Here is a 14,374-nt window from a genome sequence, read left to right as displayed (position 1 = left end):
AACAGGAATGTGCCACCACGCCTGACTAATTTTCTTGTATTTTTTTTTTTTGTAGAGAGGGGTTTTTCCCATGTTGTCCAGGTTGGTCTCGAATTCCTGGGCTCACATGATCCACCTGCCTCAGCCTCCCGAAGTGCTGGGATAACAGGCATGAGCCACAGCGTCCGAGGGCTTGTGCTTGACCAGATATCACTCTCCTTGAGTCATCCAGTACTGTGCCTTGCATGAGGACAGATTTGTTATTTGTGTGTATGTGTCTTTTTAGCATACAGAATTACCTTTCCTTCCTTCTTGAAACTGTGGATAGGTTATATGAGCAATCACGAGGTCACCACCACCTCCACCAATATGGAAATAGGGAACTAGGATTTCCCTTGGAGAGAGGGTGGCCAGGTTTTACAAATGAAAATAAAGGGTGTTTAGTTAACTAAAATTTCAAATGAACAACAAATAACTTTTAATGTAAGTATATCCCATGAAATTTATGGGGCATACTTATACTAAAAAATTACTCATTGTTCATCTGAAATTCCGATGTGACTGAGAATCCTGCATTGTTTTGGCAATTACAAAACTGTAAAACTGTGAAACCAATGCATATGGATTAGAAGAAATATAAAGTTCTAATGTAAAGAAATATAAAGTTACCTTAAGAGATCAGAATGGGTTTTTTAGCAAGACTTGGTTACAACTGAATTTGGAAAAAAAAAAAGAGGTACATTTACAAAAACACTTCTAACCTCTTGTAAGGTATGTTAAGAACGTGCCAATCAGAAAGGGGGTTAGGGCCGGGCGTGATGTCTCACACCTACAATCCCAGTGCTTTGAGAGGCTAAGGTTGGAGGATCACTTGAGCCCAGGAGTATGAGAACAGCCTGGGCAACATAATGAGATCCCATCTCTACAAAAAAATAAAAATTATCTAGGTGTGGTGGCCTGCATCTTTAGTCCCAGCTACTCAGGAGGCTAAAGGGGGATTGCTTGAGTCTGGGAGTTTGAGGCTACAATAAGCTATGATCACGCCGCTGCACTCGAGCCTGGGTGACAGAACAAGACCCTATCTCAAAAAAAAAAAAAAAAAGGTGAGGAGATCGATCAATAATAGAAAATGAAAGGTCAAAGAGAAAAACTTTGGGCTGGATGTGGTGGTTCACGCCCATAATCCCAGCACTTTGGGAGGCCGAGTGGGTGGATCGCTTGAAGTCAGGAGTTCGAGACCAGCCTGGCCAACATGGCAAAACCCCATCTCTACTAAAAACACAAACATTATCTGGGTGTGGTGGCACATGCCTGTAATCCCAGCTACTCAGGAGGCTGAGGCACATGAAATTGCTTGAACCCAGGGGGCGGAGGTTACAATGAGCTGAGATCGCACCACTGCACTGCAGCCAGAGCAAGACTCTGTCTCAAAAAAAAGAAGGACAAACTTTGGTCATTCTCCTCAACGCCATCTGGAAACGCCAACTTCCAGGCTGAGACAGCTCGGATCTTACTGTGGAGATGCACTTGCCAAGTGTCTTAGTCAGCTTGGGCTGCTATCACAGAGTATCACAGGCTGGGAGGATTATACAACAAGCATTTATCACTCACAGCAGAGGCCAGGAAGTCCAAAGTCAAGTGCCAGCATGGTTGGGTTCTGGGGAGCGCTCTCTTCCTGGTCCTCAGATGGCCAATTTCGTGTTGTGTCCTCACACAGCTGGGAGAAAGAGGATGCACCAAACTTTGAGGGGTAGGGACCATTAGGGTCATCAACTAATCACCCATGTTTACCAAGAAAGCTTGTTATAAATTGGCTTCCTGGCTGGGCGTGGTGGCTCACGCCTGTAATCGCAGCACTTTGGGAGGCTGAGGCGGGTGGATCACCTGAGGTCAGGAGTTGGAGACCAGCCTGGCCAGCATGGTGAAACCCCGTCTCTACTAAAAACGCAAAAATTAGCCAGGCGTCGTGGTGGGCACTTGTGGACTTTTTCTCCCTGCGAGGTCAGCAGTGCTTGGCCTTCAGTTCATTCTGTGTTCCGTCTCCCCTTCACCAGTTGGCAGGGGCAGAAAATCAAGCGTGTCTAAAGCGGCAGTGTAGGTCATTACAGAAGAATCATTGACTTTAAAAAAGACTTGATAGCTTCTGCTTTCCTACCACGAACCTTTATGGGGAAAAGAAAAATCAACATACTCCTCTACTCAGTATAAATGTTAATTCTGGACACAACTTCCCTCAGTATTCTTGTGGCAAACAGAGAAGCTGAACACAGCCTCCTTGAATGGCTAATTTGTATCACATACTTGTTTGAGCCTTTTGTTTTCTTGGTGTACTTCAAAGAAAAAGGAACACTGTGAAACATTCTTGCACAGCATTTGCATGGATACCCCTTAACGCCAACCACAATACCGTATTTCAGAGGCCCCACTAATTTCTGAGGAAAAATTACAGCGTGTACTTTTATTTATTTATTTATTTATTTATTTATTTATTTATTTAGAGCCGGAGTCTTGCTCTGTCACCCAAGCTGGAGTGCAGTGGCGCGATCTTGGCTTACTGCAACCTCCCCATCCAGGGTTAAAGAGACAGCCTCCTGAGTTGCTGGGACTACAGGCACGTGCTGCCATACCCAGCTAACTTTTGTATTTTCAGTAGAGATGGGGTTTTACTGTGTTAGCCAGGCTGGTCTCAAATACCCGACATCAGGTGATCCGCCCACCTAGGCCTCCCAAAGTGCTGGGATTATAGCCGTGAGCCACCGCGCCTGGTTTTTATTTTTAATTTTTTTTTTTTTTTTTTTTGAGATGGAGTCTCTCTGTCACCCAGGCTAGAGTGCAGTGGCACGATCTTGGCTCACTGAAACCTCTGCTTCCCAGATACAAACAATTCTCCTGCCTCAGCCTCCCAAATAGCTGGCATTACAGGTGCCTGCCACAGGTCCACCTAATTTTTGTATTTTTAGTAGAGATGTGGTTTTACCATGTTGGCCAGGCTGGTCTCGAACTCCTGACCTCAAGTGATCCACCCACCTAAGCCTCCCACAGTACTGGGATTACAGGCGTGAACCACCACGCCCGGTCTACAGCTTGTATTTTAAAACATTGCCCTGGGCCATCTGTTTTTTGAGGATTTGCCAAATTTCCCAAGTCACCAAAACAGACCTCTGGTTTAACCTGTAAACCTTGAGTTTCCTACGTTCTCAGGACCGAAAAGTCTCCCTTTTCTTTTCCAACAACCCACTCTGTGGGCAATGAAACAGGTCATTCTGGGAGAGCATCCTGTACTGACACGACATCCCCTGGTGCCAGTTAACCAGGATTGTGCCCACTCTGCTACACAACAGTTTGTATTGTTTCTTTTTACACAGATAAATATTCCCTTGTTCCAACAATAGCATAACAAAAGGTGTTTTTGTTTTTGTTTCTTAAATGACCTCTTGGTTTGTTTGGGGATTCAAATGCTCAAGTGAGTCTAGTTTCAATTTTTAAAGATCTTAAATCTCTCCCAGAAAGACTTTAATGACCTGTTTCCAAGGTCACAGATTTTTAAATATTAATAGTTAGACTCAAAGTCCAAATTTTCTATCCCAGTTTCTCTTGAGATCAACAGTAAAATTTCATGTTAGAGGTGAGAACCTGGAAAATAATTTTCATTTGCCAGAGAGGTTGGAGTCAGAGCAACCAGGAGTACAGCCATTACCTCCAGCCATTTCCTCACACCTGCTTTGCGATACCAAGAGAAAGCCCTTCATTCTGTTTAGGAGAAGAAAAGTGCAAGCACAGCTTGCACTGTCAGCCACTCTTGGTCCTAGCCAGCGTGATCTTCCTGTCTGTATATCCACCTTCTCCACACTGCTCCTTGCTCCTCTATTAAAAGCAATGGGATCTGAATCCAATGCCAATTCACAAGGATCACTTCCCAGTTCCAAGTTCTGCCCACCTCTCTCTAACCTATTCTAAAAGTTCCTTAACTGTGCAACCCCACTTATGACTTAGAACTTCTACATTTTCACTGCTGCTGTATTACGTGTGAAAAACCCTTTCTCTCCTATAATTAACTATGTTCCAGCTTTCTTACTTATTGACCCAAGAACTCAAACTAGTCACTTACTCTGAGTGCCAGCACCTCTGTCTGTGAAATGGAGGTGATCACACTTGGCCTGTCTACCTGGGAAGGAGGGCTGTTGCAAGGATCAAATGAACTCTTCTCTGCACTCTTGGTCAGTGAACTGTAAGACCCTGAACAGAAGCTGCTGGTCCCACAAGTCACCGGCTACTCTGTGATGGCACACTTCCTTATGCAATGTAACTGGTTCTTCCTTCTTAGTCTAGCAGTTTTCCAAAACTACAACACAGCTTTCTGGTAATACATGAGCAGGACAGCTAATATTTATCATCAAGGTCAAAATATTTTAAAAATCAAGGCAGGATTTAAAACAATGCTGACCGTTATTCACAATGCTGCATTTTATGCCTTTCTGAATAGTGTAATATGATTTTGAAATTTCATTACAACAAGAATACTCACTGTCTCAAAATGATACAATGGAATTTTTATATATACTATATATAATATATATTATATAATTATATATTATATATCATATATTATATTATATATTATATATTATTATATATCCCAAAATATATATAATATTATATATATTTTATATATTATATATTATATATTATTATATATATATTATATATTATATATATATATTTGGGATGGAGTCTTGCTCTGTTGCCCAGGCTGGAGCACAGTGGTGCAATCTTGGCTCACTGCAATCTCCGCCTCCCGGGTTCAAGTGATTCTCCTGCCTCAGCCTCCCAAGTAGCTGGGACTACAGGCATACACCACCACAGCTGGCTAATTTTTTGTATTTTTAGTAAAGGCAGGGTTTCACCATGTTGGCCAGGCTGGTATAGAACTCCTGACCTCAAGTGATTTGCCCGCCTTGGCCTCCCAAAGTGCTGGAATTACAGATGTGAGCCACCACCCCTGGCCAGAATCAAGAATTTTTAAAAAGTAGGCAGGTTCTTAGCTACTGGCAACCAACAGCCACTCATTAAATAACTCTAGGACTCAAGTGTTAGCTTTTCCATGTTTTCTTCTAGCTTTTGTTCACATACACACCTACTTTACTTATAATCAGCATATGCACACAATGTTCAGCCTACCTCTACGTTTTTGCTTAATATTTTGTGAACTGCTCCATATGCTGATACAGTCATACCTCATTTTACAAGACAATCACATAGACCAAATGCATTCATGTGTTGTACTTCACATGAACATTCCCCTACTAGTGGTCATTAAGGTCGTTTCCAATTTTTAGCCATAATGAACAGAAATGCTGCAATTAAAATTCTCATGCACAAAATTTTTTTTCTTTTGGACTATTTCCTAAGATTAAAATAATCAGGGATACGATTATGAGGTCAAAGGTGACAAACATTTTAATGACTCTGGATACTTAACACCCAACTGCTTTCTAGAAGGCAATACCAATTTACAGCATACACCTACACCAGCTCCTTCAGAAACATGCTGGCCCTCAGCTTTGAAAAAACGTAATTCCATAACAATAAAAAGTTCTCTATTATTGTCTCTATTAAAGCTAACAATTTAGTTAGCAATCTAAAGGCTGCTTCACATGACGCACAGAACTTCATGTAATCAAGTGCTAAATAGTCTGGCAGAGCAGAGTCTGTTGATGAGGACACACACATACTAGCTGTGTGACACTAGGCAACTCATTTAACCTGTGTCACAATTTCCTCATTTGTAAAGTAGAGATAACATTCATAAGGTTGCTGTGAGGACTAAATGAGAAGCGTTTAAAAGGCCTGGTGTGGTGGTTCATGCCTGTGATCCCAGTACTTTGGGACACCGAGGTGGGTGGATCACCTGAGTTCAGTAGTTTGAGACCAGCCTAGGTGACATGGCAAAACCCCGTCTCCATAAAAAAAAATACAAAAATTAGCCAGGTGCAGTGGCATGCACCTGTAGTCTCAGCTACTCGGGAGGCTGAGACAGGAAAATCGCTTGAGCCTGGGAGGCAGAGGTTGCAATGAGCCGAGATTGTGCCACTGCATGCTAATTTAGGTGAGACAGCAAGACCCTGTCTCAAAAAAAAAAAAAAAAAAATATTTGAGTGAAGAGCAGAAGAGCTGTGTTTGGCACATAGGTGATGTGTCAGCTCTTATTAAGATGTCTACCACGACTGCGGCTGCCACCACTGCCATTGCTGGGGGTTGGGGAGGGGGGTGGGCGGGGCCATCAAAGAAAGCTAAAACAGCCAGATACACTTCCATTCCAATCTCTCATTCGTGAATGCTCACCAGTCATTTGCACTTAACAGACAGTCTATTCACAATCAAACAAAACATACTCAGTAAGAAAACTCATCTTTTTCCCTTACCGGCTCCTCTACTCCAAATCCTCTTAGTGCACACTCCCTTCTACTGCCTGGCCCCCAACAGTCCCAGTTTCTTCAAGTCTCCCTTCATCATGGCCTCTTCTCTATCGTCTATTTTGTACCAAATCCTGTTGCTCCTTCTTTGAATATTTCTGACGTGTTCTCTTTCCTCCTGTTCCCACTGCTCCCACTTTCTTCTCATCTCAGACGTGGCTGCCATCTCTTCACTAGTTTTCTGGCCTTGAATGTCTCACCTCTCAAGTCCATCTCTAAGCCACTCTATGTTTCTCTAGAATAACCTGCATCAGGACTCCAGAACCCACAGTGGGGTTCCTCACTGCATCAAGTCCAAACTGCTGACTGGCCTGCAGGGCCCTCCTTACACCTTGGTGTGTGGAATCGGCAGCCTCTGCACTGTTCCAGCTCACCAGAGTGCCCACCAAGATCTGCAGAAAGCTTCCTGTCTGAACACCATTACATGTTCGTTCATTTGCACAACAGTGCAAATACAATAAACAATGCCTAAGAACCCAAGCTACTGCCTTCTAAAAGTCTGTTTTTACAAGTCAGAGGTAAAAATTCCACGTATCCTTCCATCAGACAGATGTGCCTCCTAGAACTAAACACCTCCAGCTGTCTCCCATCTTGGTGGGCCACGTCGCCTCTTTATGTATCTAAAAGCCACCATCCTTCAGGCGGTTCAGGCTCACTTCCTCTTACAGGCTAGCTCCAACTTTTCCAGTCAACACATCTCTCTCCCGTCCATAAACTAATGTATCTTTGTGATCAGTATCATTTCATTGCCCTCTACTTGTTTTACATATGTTAGTTCTGTCTCTCTGACTAGACTGAGCTCCTTAAATGCAGAGATCAAAGAACAGCTAACATTGAGCATTTACTATATTACTACACCTTCAGGATTTATTTTATGTAACTGTCCTATAACCCTACGAGCTCAGTTACTCTTTTTTTTGTTTTGTTTTGTTTTGTTTTTGTTTGTTTTTTGAGACGGAGTCTCGCTCTGTCACCCAGGCTGGAGTGCAGTGGCATGATCTCGGTTCACTGCAACCTCCATCTCCTGGGTTCAAGCGATTCTCCTGCCTCAGCCTCCCGAGTAGCTGGGACTACAGGTATGTGCCACCACACCCAGCTAATTTTTTGTACTTTTAGTAGATATGGGGTTTCACTGTGTTAGCCAGGATGGTCTCAATCTCCTGACCTCATGATCCGCCCACCTCAGCCTCCTAAAGTGCTGGGAATACAAGCCTGAGCCACTGCACCCAGCCAAAAAAATGTTTTTAATTGCCTACTAGGTTTAGACCATTTAAATTGGTTGGATGACCATACTTCTCTGATTTTCTAGGAAGAATCTAATTTCAAATAGTCTATCTTGCTAAACACTCTTGTATATATGTGTGTATGTATATATAGTATGTATATACACATATACATACATACATTCATACTGGTTTTAGATCCAAAAACCTATGGCAATTATAGCCATAAGTAAAACAGACAAAAATAGGTCCCCGGCACAATGGCTCATGCCTGGAATCCCAGCACTTCATGAGGCCGAGGCAGGGGAATCACTTGAGGCTACAAGTTTGAGACCAACCTGGCCAACATGGTGAAACCCCATCTCTACCAAAAATACAAAACTTGGCCGGGCGTGGTGGCGCACACCTATAATCGCAGCTACTTGGGAGGCTGAGACATGAGAATTGCTTGAACCCGGGAGACAGAGGTTGTAGTGAGTCGAGATCATGCCCACTGCACTCCAGCCTGGGTGACAGAGTGAGACTGTCTCAAAAAACAAAAACAAAACATACACAACAAAAAAAAAAAACAAGAAAAATAGACCCAAAGTGTTCAGCAGAGAGAAAAACATTAAAAGGACGAAAGAAAATTACGTTGTATCTGATCTATGCTAAATATGCATATTCTACAAACAAGTATATCTACACTTTGCATAATATTTCAAAACTAAACAAAGAATTAACCTACCAGATTTTAGAAACCATCTCCACTTAGAAAAATTTCTTCTAAAAATAAACTTCCTTCAAATAAGCAAAATAAAGCATTATAAAACTTAATTACCATGCAGGCATAGGATAAAGCAAATACAGTAAGCTGTATATTTAGTTACAAATATGTAGTAAAGTACAGATCTAGACAATGAATACATGAGTATTTACTGTATCATTCTTTTTATTATTTTTTTTTTTTTTGAGACAGACTCTAGCTCTGTTGCCCAGGCTGGAATGCAGTGGCGCGATCTCGGCTCACTGTAATCTCTGCCTCCCAAGTTCAAGCAATTCTCCTGCCTCAGCTTCCAAAGTAGCTGGGATTACAGGCAAGCGCCACCAGGCCTGGCTAATTTTTGCATTTTTAGTAGAGACGGGGTTTTGCCATGTTGGTCAGGCTGGTAACTGTATAAGTCTTTCAACCTTTCTGTACATTTGAAATTTTTAGTAAAATATTGAGGAAAAATGGAGAAGAAAAATTTAGCTATCAAAATAGAATTAAACTCTCCTAAAGCAGACATGTGTGTGTTTGTATAAAAACCAGAGAGTTATACATTAAAGATGAAGTATTTTGTTTGAGAGGTTAACATCAAGTTGAAGTCATCAGGACAGGCTACGATTCTGAAATTCCTGTTAAGCTGTAAATTATTCTTGGCCATTATCAGAACCCCAGTGGTTTCCATTGTTTTCATCTCATAAAACCCCAAGTTAAAGAACACTATTAGATATTATTTTGGGTATTTACCTGGACTGGGTGGTCCTAAACTGACTATCATAGCCAAGATTTTGGTTACCAGAGAGAGCAAATAAAGGTTAACAGCGGTGGACTGGTGTTTTAATGGGGAATTCTTCTATTTGAATGTTCAATTCATTAACAATACACTCCTTAAAAAGGTGCTGAGAGGATTAAAGAATTGTAAAACACCTAGTTGGGCACCTGGCCCACAGTAGGCACTCAAAAATGTTCGTTTCCCCTTTTCTTCCCCATCAATTTTCAATTCTTGTGAATCCGTCCTCCTCTAGTACCAGGTTGATGTTGTGCCTTAACAAAAAAAAAAAAAAAAAAAAAAAAGGAAAGAAAGAAAAAACGATTTATGTCATTTTTGGGGTCCAGATCCCACCATTAAATCCAAGGTGCAACTCACCTTATTTCCATGTACTCCATGTAGTACTAAGAGGATAACTGCAGGTTGCAAGGCAATCTCACAGCACACAAATTTTACTCATCTAACTTTCTAAGAACATATTGTGGCCTAAAGCTCAATGCTTTCTTTGTTGTTCTCCATTACTACAAAAGGTTTAACTAATTTTTAAAAGTACATTACATGCTGAATTATATTGAACTATAACATGCTCATTGTAGAAAATGCAAAAAATATGAAAAGGAAAGCAACTACGATTCTACTATGCTGACTGGTTATTTTTCAATGATAAAAGCTGACCCAGTTGGTTGTTTAGAGGAAGAGAATTTAAGTATCTCAATGACCCAGGCACAGTTTTTGCATGGTACTTTACTTAATTCTCCAACACGTAGTGTTCTATCACATGATAATTCATAATGAAATTTATCAATCGCCCTATATTAACATTTTTAGTTTTTTACATTCCCCCAAATCAGATCACTTAACACTTTTGATTATCCATTCCTGCTTTGCTTTTGTTCTTTATTTAATTATGATTACACTGTATATATAATTTCATACACAGACAAGCTTGCCCTGGAAAATATTGTTTTTCTTTCTGTTTTTTTTTTTTCTATTTTTATTTTTTATTCTGGAAAATATTTCTAATTCAACATACTTCATAAAATCCTATCTCACATTGCCTTTTAGAGAACTGAAGATGGTTCTCTGTTGTTGTACTAAAATACAGGAGAGCAAAAAGGCATTGGTCTATTTTAATGCCATAATTCACAAAAGGAAATTAAGGGGGGAAGTGAGCTGGCAGAAATTAATAAAATTTCCTATGATTTGATCTATATGGAGGGGAGACTAAGGCGGAGATTGTGTTACTGCAATTATTGATCTCCCAAAGACTTCTGAACACTGAAACTTTTCTAATAAAAAAATTACACATTTTTCTAAACAGATCTAATAGAGAAATACTTTCAACTACCAGATATGAATAAATATAATCCATGGTAACTAAGAATACTTTTTTCTGAAGAAAAAGTATATTTGTGCCCAACGGTATTTATATGTGAGAGCCTATCATTCTCCAAAAATATGCATGAATTCACAGGAATACTGATGCAGAATATGTGAGAACAAGCTTGGATACAGCTATCTGGGTATCTTTATTAAATATAAACATTCCATTTTTAAGCAAATGGAGAATGGGGAAATTTAATAGGATTGTATGTATAGCAGATAATGTATGCAGAAGAGCAGAACTCAGAACCAGGCACTTAAAAGTGTCCTTGCAGAATCTTACCTAATCATTTTATCCAAGTTAAAACTGAAAAGGCACTACAGTCGGCCCTCTGTGGCCAAAGGTTCTGCATCCTTGGATTCAACCAACCTCGAACTGAAAATACAGTATTCTCAGGATGCAGAACCCTTGGATATGGAATGCCAACTTTTCATATCAGCAGATTCCACATGGCCAACTGCAGGACTTGGGCATCCACGGATTTTGCTATCTGCAGAGGGCTCTGGAAGCAATCCTTGAGAATACTGAGTGATGGCTATATTAGAAAACACAGGTAGTATTTATTAAACATGCACAGAATACATCTGGCGGCACAAAAAAATATATAGCAATAGTGATTGCCTCCGGAGAAAGGAAGGTCAGATTGGAGATTATGAAGGAGAGAGATTCATTTTTCACAGCATACCCTTTATACTGTTTAAACTTTTAAGATATATATGTATTTATAACTTAAAAAAATAAAAAGCAGAGTTGAGTAACAAAATAAATAAGGTGACATTGAATTATAACCTAATAAATATCCAATTATAACCCAATAAGTATAAAATAAATATCAATGAATCTATACTCATAGTAATAAATGTCTGAAAAAATAACTGAACAAATCTCCTGTGCAGAAAAATTCCAAATAATTAATGTAGATATTGTCCCTTCAAGAAGGTAGAACATAACTCCCCACCCCCTAAGTGTGGCTGTTTACAGTGACTTGCTTCCAGAAAGTACAGTATTGGGGGGTTGAGGGATGGGGGAGGATGTGGAGAAACCTGACAAGCACTGCCTCAACCAGGGGACCAAGGTTGACATCATCAGTGGTAAGTCACGAGGATAGCATGCACTCTTGATAAGAAGATGAGAATTGTACTTCACCTCTGTGGTCTTCCTCCCCAAAATGCAAAAACCTAGGCTAACCATGAGAAAACCCCATAATGAGGGCTTTCTACAAAATACCTAATCAGTACTCCCCCAAACTGTCAAGGCCATCAAAAACAAGGAACGTCTGAGAAACCGACAATCCAGAGGAAAACATGATGACTAAATATCATGTGGTATAGGATCATGAGGCAGAAGAAGGACATCAGGTAAAAGGAAATTTGAATAAAGTATGGACTTGAGTTAGTAACAGTGTATCAGTACTGGTCCATTAGTTGTAACAAATATCCCACACTAATCTAAGACGTTAATAACAGGGGCAACCAAGTACAGGATATATGGAAACCCTCTACTATCTTTGCAACTTTTGTATAAACCTAAAACTATTCTAAAATTTAAAGTTTTATTTTTTAAAAAAGGCAAAAAGTTCAAAAGGAATATTATTTATTAAAATTAAAAGCTGGGCCGGGTGTGGTGACTCACGCCTGTAATCCCAGCACTTTGGGAGGCCAAGGCGGGCGGATCACGAGCTCAGGAGATCAAGACCATCCCCCGTCTCTACTAAAAATACAAAAAATTAGCCGGGCGAGGTGGCAGACGCCTGTAGTCCCAGCTACTCAGGAGGCTGAGGCAGGAGAATGGCGTGAACCTGGGAGGCGGAGCTTGCAGTGAGCTGAGATCGCACCACTGCACTCCAGCCTGGGCCACAGAGCGAGACTCTGTCTCAAAAAAAAAAAAAAAGAATCTTTTTTTATTATATACTTCACTAACCTATACAAATAACATATTTTTAAGCACTTATTAAATAAAAGCAATAATGGAAAACTTAATTTCTATAAATTGCTAACATTACAACTAAAACCTCTGCATACTATAAACTGCGTGAAAATTTTACATGGCTTTAAAATTATCACAAGGAGTCCACATATAATCTACCACAAAGGTACAGTTAAACTGAAATTATTTTAATCTCATTTTCATAAAAGATGTAAAATCTTTCAGATTTGTCAACATTGTTGACACAGAATACTTAATTATCACTGTTTAAAGTTTCCTACTTGACTTTACATAGAATACTCAAAATATCACAGCATAGAAAAAGATATCCTATTTGCCTGAAATCATCTTTAAAATCTGTGCACTTTATTACGCATCAAAAAAGGCAATTTGAATGACAACTATAGCTTTTAAAGCAGATAAACTCAAATGAACAGTTTTATTGACAAACATAACTTAAGAATTTTACTGTTCCACTAAGAAAAATAAAATATTTGATTTCGTCAATTTTTTTTGAGACAGACAGAGTCTCACTCCATCACCCAGGCTGGAGTACAGTGGCGCCATCTCAGCTCATTGCAACCTCCGCCTCCTGGGTTCAAGTAATTCCTGTGCCTTAGCTTCCTGAGAGCAATAAACTTTAAAATGTGGTTACAGTTATTTCACCATTTGGAATGACCTTGCTGACAAAGGTTTCCGTGTTACCACCTCAACAGCAAAATGTCAAAACAAAGACAAAAACAAAAAACGGCACAAGGAATACCATGACCACACGTATGGGAGGTAAGGGAGCAAGAAAAGAAAAAAATTACACATATTTTACACATATGTCTTAAAATATCTGATCCAAACCAAAAGACACAGAATATACATTTGAACCCTCATGTATTGTTTCTCATAGCAGTTTCTGGATTAAGGTGACAGATTTCATTTTGCTCCCTCCTGAAACCTTCTTAAAACCACGCTAAAGAAATATTGTTAGGCTGGACGCAGTGGCTCACGCCTATAATCCCAGCACTCTGAGAGGCGAAGGAGGGCAGATGGCTTGAGCTCACAAGTTCGAGACTATGGGTAACATGGCAAAACCTTGTCTCTACAAAAAAATGCAAAAATTAGCTGGGCATGGTGGCACATACCTGTAGTTCCAGCTACTTGGGGGGACTGAAACAGGAGGACTGCTTAAGCCCAGGTGGTTGAGGCTGAAGTTAGCCAAGATAGCGCCACTGCACTCCACAGCCTGGGTGACAAAGTGAGACCCTGTCAAAAAAAAAAAAAAAAAAAAAAAAAATCATTAAAGACTAACTCATAGGCCGGGCGCGGTGGCTCAAGCCTGTAATCCCAGCACTTTGGGAGGCCGAGACGGGCGGATCACGAGGTCAGGAGATCGAGACCATCCTGGCTGACACGGTGAAACCCCGTCTCTACTAAAAAATACAAAAAACTAGCCGGGCGAGGTGGCGGGCGCCTGTAGTCCCAGCTACTTGGGAGGCTGAGGCAGGAGAATGGCGTGAACCCGGGAGGCGGAGCTTGCAGTGAGCTGAGATCCGGCCACTGCACTCCAGCCTGGGTGGCAGAGCGAGACTCCGTCTCAAAAAAAAAGAAAAAAAAAAAAAAGACTAACTCATAAGGATAAAGTAGGAGACACATGATTAAAAAAATAAAAATCTGAATGTAGATGAACAAGTGAGTACTGCCTCAGCAGACCTAAGAAAGTCCGATCTCAAAGTAAAAAGGAAGGTGAGGTTGAGAACACAATCCTCAAAAAGCAATGATAACGAGGAGGGGTGTCTCTAGAATAGGGAACTGGCTGGAAGCTGTTTATGGAGCAGATTCCTAAACTATCTCTCTCCCCTTCAGCTGCCAAGGTCTAGTCTC

General features: G+C 40.6%; 2 protein-coding genes across 3 annotated transcripts in view; both read right to left on the bottom strand.

The window, feature by feature from the left end:
* Positions 1-14,374, bottom strand: part of LOC139359673 (uncharacterized) — a 106,823-nt gene that overhangs the window by 20,658 nt on the left and 71,791 nt on the right. The window contains exons 2-3 of one of the 2 annotated variants that reach the window (XM_071083503.1): positions 13,636-13,756; positions 1,591-1,696 (exon numbers count right to left, since the gene is read on the bottom strand). In XM_071083503.1, the coding sequence (XP_070939604.1) occupies positions 1,591-1,696; positions 13,636-13,756 (227 nt within the window). The remainder of the gene's footprint in view (positions 1-1,590; positions 1,697-13,635; positions 13,757-14,374) is intronic. The other variant, XR_011615960.1, reaches the window with a different exon arrangement.
* Positions 1-14,374, bottom strand: part of LOC105469042 (archaelysin family metallopeptidase 2) — a 51,063-nt gene that overhangs the window by 32,611 nt on the left and 4,078 nt on the right. The gene's annotated exons all lie outside the window — the stretch shown is intronic.

This window comes from Macaca nemestrina, chromosome 17, assembly GCF_043159975.1.
Source record: "Macaca nemestrina isolate mMacNem1 chromosome 17, mMacNem.hap1, whole genome shotgun sequence".
Lineage (NCBI taxonomy): Eukaryota > Metazoa > Chordata > Mammalia > Primates > Cercopithecidae > Macaca > Macaca nemestrina.
This window is presented reverse-complemented; position numbering and strand designations above follow the sequence as displayed.